At 46.2% G+C, this 2,761-nt stretch overlaps 1 protein-coding gene across 1 annotated transcript; it reads right to left on the bottom strand.

Moving 5' to 3' along the window:
- Window positions 1–1,114: 1,114 nt before the first annotated feature.
- LOC144129685 (uncharacterized) lies at window positions 1,115–1,922 on the bottom strand. The gene has a single exon (XM_077663785.1). The coding sequence runs from the start codon at window positions 1,739–1,741 to the stop codon at window positions 1,115–1,117; it is 627 nt and encodes a 208-aa protein (XP_077519911.1). The 5' UTR covers window positions 1,742–1,922.
- Window positions 1,923–2,761: the final 839 nt, after the last annotated feature.

Consider the following 2,761-nt stretch of genomic DNA (forward strand, 5'->3'; position numbering starts at 1 on the left):
TTTGTCGTTGTTCCCCAAACGGATAAGCAGTATTGAAGGCGTGAATGCACTAGACTATAATACAGCTGTTTGTTTTAATTGTGGAGGTAATAGGTTCCTTAGTTTATTTATAATGCCGATGGATCTTGTAATACTGGTTTTTATGTTGTCGATATGATTTGACCAGTTCAAATGTTCTTCAAACACAACTCCAAGAAATCTATGAAATGAGCAGCGCTGGATGACTTCTTCATTGTACTTTAATACTATGGTGTCATCGATATGCCTACAACGAGGCCGAAAAATAATGTATTTCGTTTTATCAGTGTTTAATTCTAATTTGTTTATTCTAAGCAACTCAAACACTTTATTTAGCCAGATATTAGCTTCTCGTTGAAGAGCGCAAAAATTTTCACCAGAAAAAAAAAACGTTAGTGTCATCGGCATATAGGATTACGTCTGCAGTAAGAGGCACGTTAATGATATCATTGATGTATAAAAGGAAAAGAAGCGGGCCGAGAAAATACCTTTGTGGTCTATTAGGGTAGGGCGAGACCTATTGTCGCATTTACATGCATGCGAACGGGGTCTAAAATAGAAAGGCTACCCCAAAGACGCTTGTCCAGTTCAAAGTTTCAGTCAAAAATTTGTCTAAAAATAAAGGCCTTGGCTACTATTGCAGATGATTGTGCTGCAATCAAGATGATGAGCAGCGCCACCACATTCAGGTCATCAAAAGTTCTGTCGGCATGGCCACTCCAAAATTTCCTGGGAAAGGCTGTTATAAGTTCAACGACTGAATAAGTCTCGCGCACATATTTCATTTCTTTTTTTTTAGTCCATCCACACCGTGACCGCGCCGTTCTCCTGAGGCAAGAATCTTCGCATTCCTTGCAAATGATCCATGCGGATTTTGCAATGTTTAACAAATAATATAGGCGGCCTTAACTAATAAGATCATCCGTGAAAATGACTAACCGAGGGCACAGTTCAAGCGCGCACGTCGACTGGCATAGTTTTTAAGCATGAATGTGTCAATAATGATAGCCTATATCGCGAAACCCAACCACGGTTTGCTGGCGGCAAATCGCCTCTCGTCATGGGCTCTGTCAAAGCCACGCATCCCCTATTGAAGTTACCGGTCGGATCTGTGGATGATATGAATTACATAAAATTTTGAGAAAAATTTTAAAAAAATTTCCTGGCAGTCCGTCTCGTATCGACCGTGTTTGCGTATGTCTCGCTGTTGCTTAGCGGTTGCTTCTGCAGTTGTGGCCAAGTCATACGCAACCTTAAAGGTAAGGCTGTGTTCTGCGAGAAGTCGCTGTTGAACCCCTTCGTTCCGGAGTCCGCATACGAAACGATCCCGCATCATGACGTCCAACGGGAGTTGGGCGCTGCCAAAACCGCAGTCTTCGGCTAGCTTCCGAAGCGCCGTGACGTAGTCCGCAACCGATTCCTCGGCAGCCTGGTTTCGCCTGTAGAACAAAAACCTTGCATACAGCTCCGAAGGCTTTGGATGCAGGTGCTTGCGAACGGCAGTCTTGATTTCTTCGTAGGTTGCTGCTGTCGGTCTTTCTGGCTTCACCAAAGTTACGATGAGCCCGTACACTTCTTCGCCGCAGCTGCTCAACAGGACTGCTCTTTTCTGCTCTTCTTTCGTTATCTGGTTCGCTTCGCAGAACATTTCCAGGCGCTCGACGTATTCGTCCCATGACGCGTTCGTGCCGAGACGATACTCGCCGATCCTGCCGACGGCCATCGCCGTCGCTGCCTCGTCGCCAACTGTTGTGTATCAGACGGACGCCAGGCTGGAACTGAACAAACGTTTATTGAGACAGTGCCTTTTTATAGGCCGATGAACATGTGATCTGCCGACGACTGCTTGCGTGGCTGATAAGCGATACATGAAAATGCAGTTTAAAACATGCGCTATCAGTATACCACAACAAAAATGCACGAACTTGTCAGCATGGGGAACCGCACTGTTTCCAGGGGTTGCCGCATCTGATTGAATGCCAATAAGACCTCAGTTCACGTTAAAGATTCCCATGTGGTCGATATTATTCCGGAGCTTACCACAACGGCATCCCTTTCTCTCTTTTCGTTCACTCTTACCTTCCTCTCTTCCCTTACGGCGCGGTTCGGGTGTCCACCGAGATTTGAGACAATTACTACGGCATTTCCTTTGATAAAAAAACTATTTTCTTTCTTGCTCAAGTCCTCTTTACGCCGCAGGAGCATGCAGGTGACTGTCTCTAAGTGCTTCATGTTTCGGTTTCGTAGGGCTGCGCACAAAAATGTGCGCCAGCTCGCTGTGCATCGCTCGCTCCCTTAAAGAAATTATGTAAATTATGAATAGGTCTTCTGCGATCATGGTTCGCACCCTGTGTGCCATCACGTCACTACCAAACATGAACCCTAATTGTTTTTTTAGCGCGCAAGAGCTGTTATATCGCCAAGAAGGAATTTGTTACCTTCAAGCAAGTTCTATGCACCGTGAAATAGTCCAGCGGCAAGAAACATTAGGGCTTCATAAAGCATGTGTACGTCCAAGGCGTATTTGTCTACCAGACAGCTGTCAGAAAACAGCGGTTGTCGCTGCGTATAGCTTCGCCAGTGTGAAGATGTAGGAATGATGTGTGGCCACAGGATAGGAGGGCCGTGAGGTAAAGAACATCGCTGGACCTCACAGGCAGCCGGAGCAGAAGACGTCCACCCTTCACGTGGCTGACAAGCAACTTCCGGTTCCGCTTGTGGACACGGAGCCCAGGGAAGTCGT

This window comes from Amblyomma americanum, chromosome 4 (genome assembly GCF_052857255.1).
Source record: "Amblyomma americanum isolate KBUSLIRL-KWMA chromosome 4, ASM5285725v1, whole genome shotgun sequence".
NCBI lineage: Eukaryota > Metazoa > Arthropoda > Arachnida > Ixodida > Ixodidae > Amblyomma > Amblyomma americanum.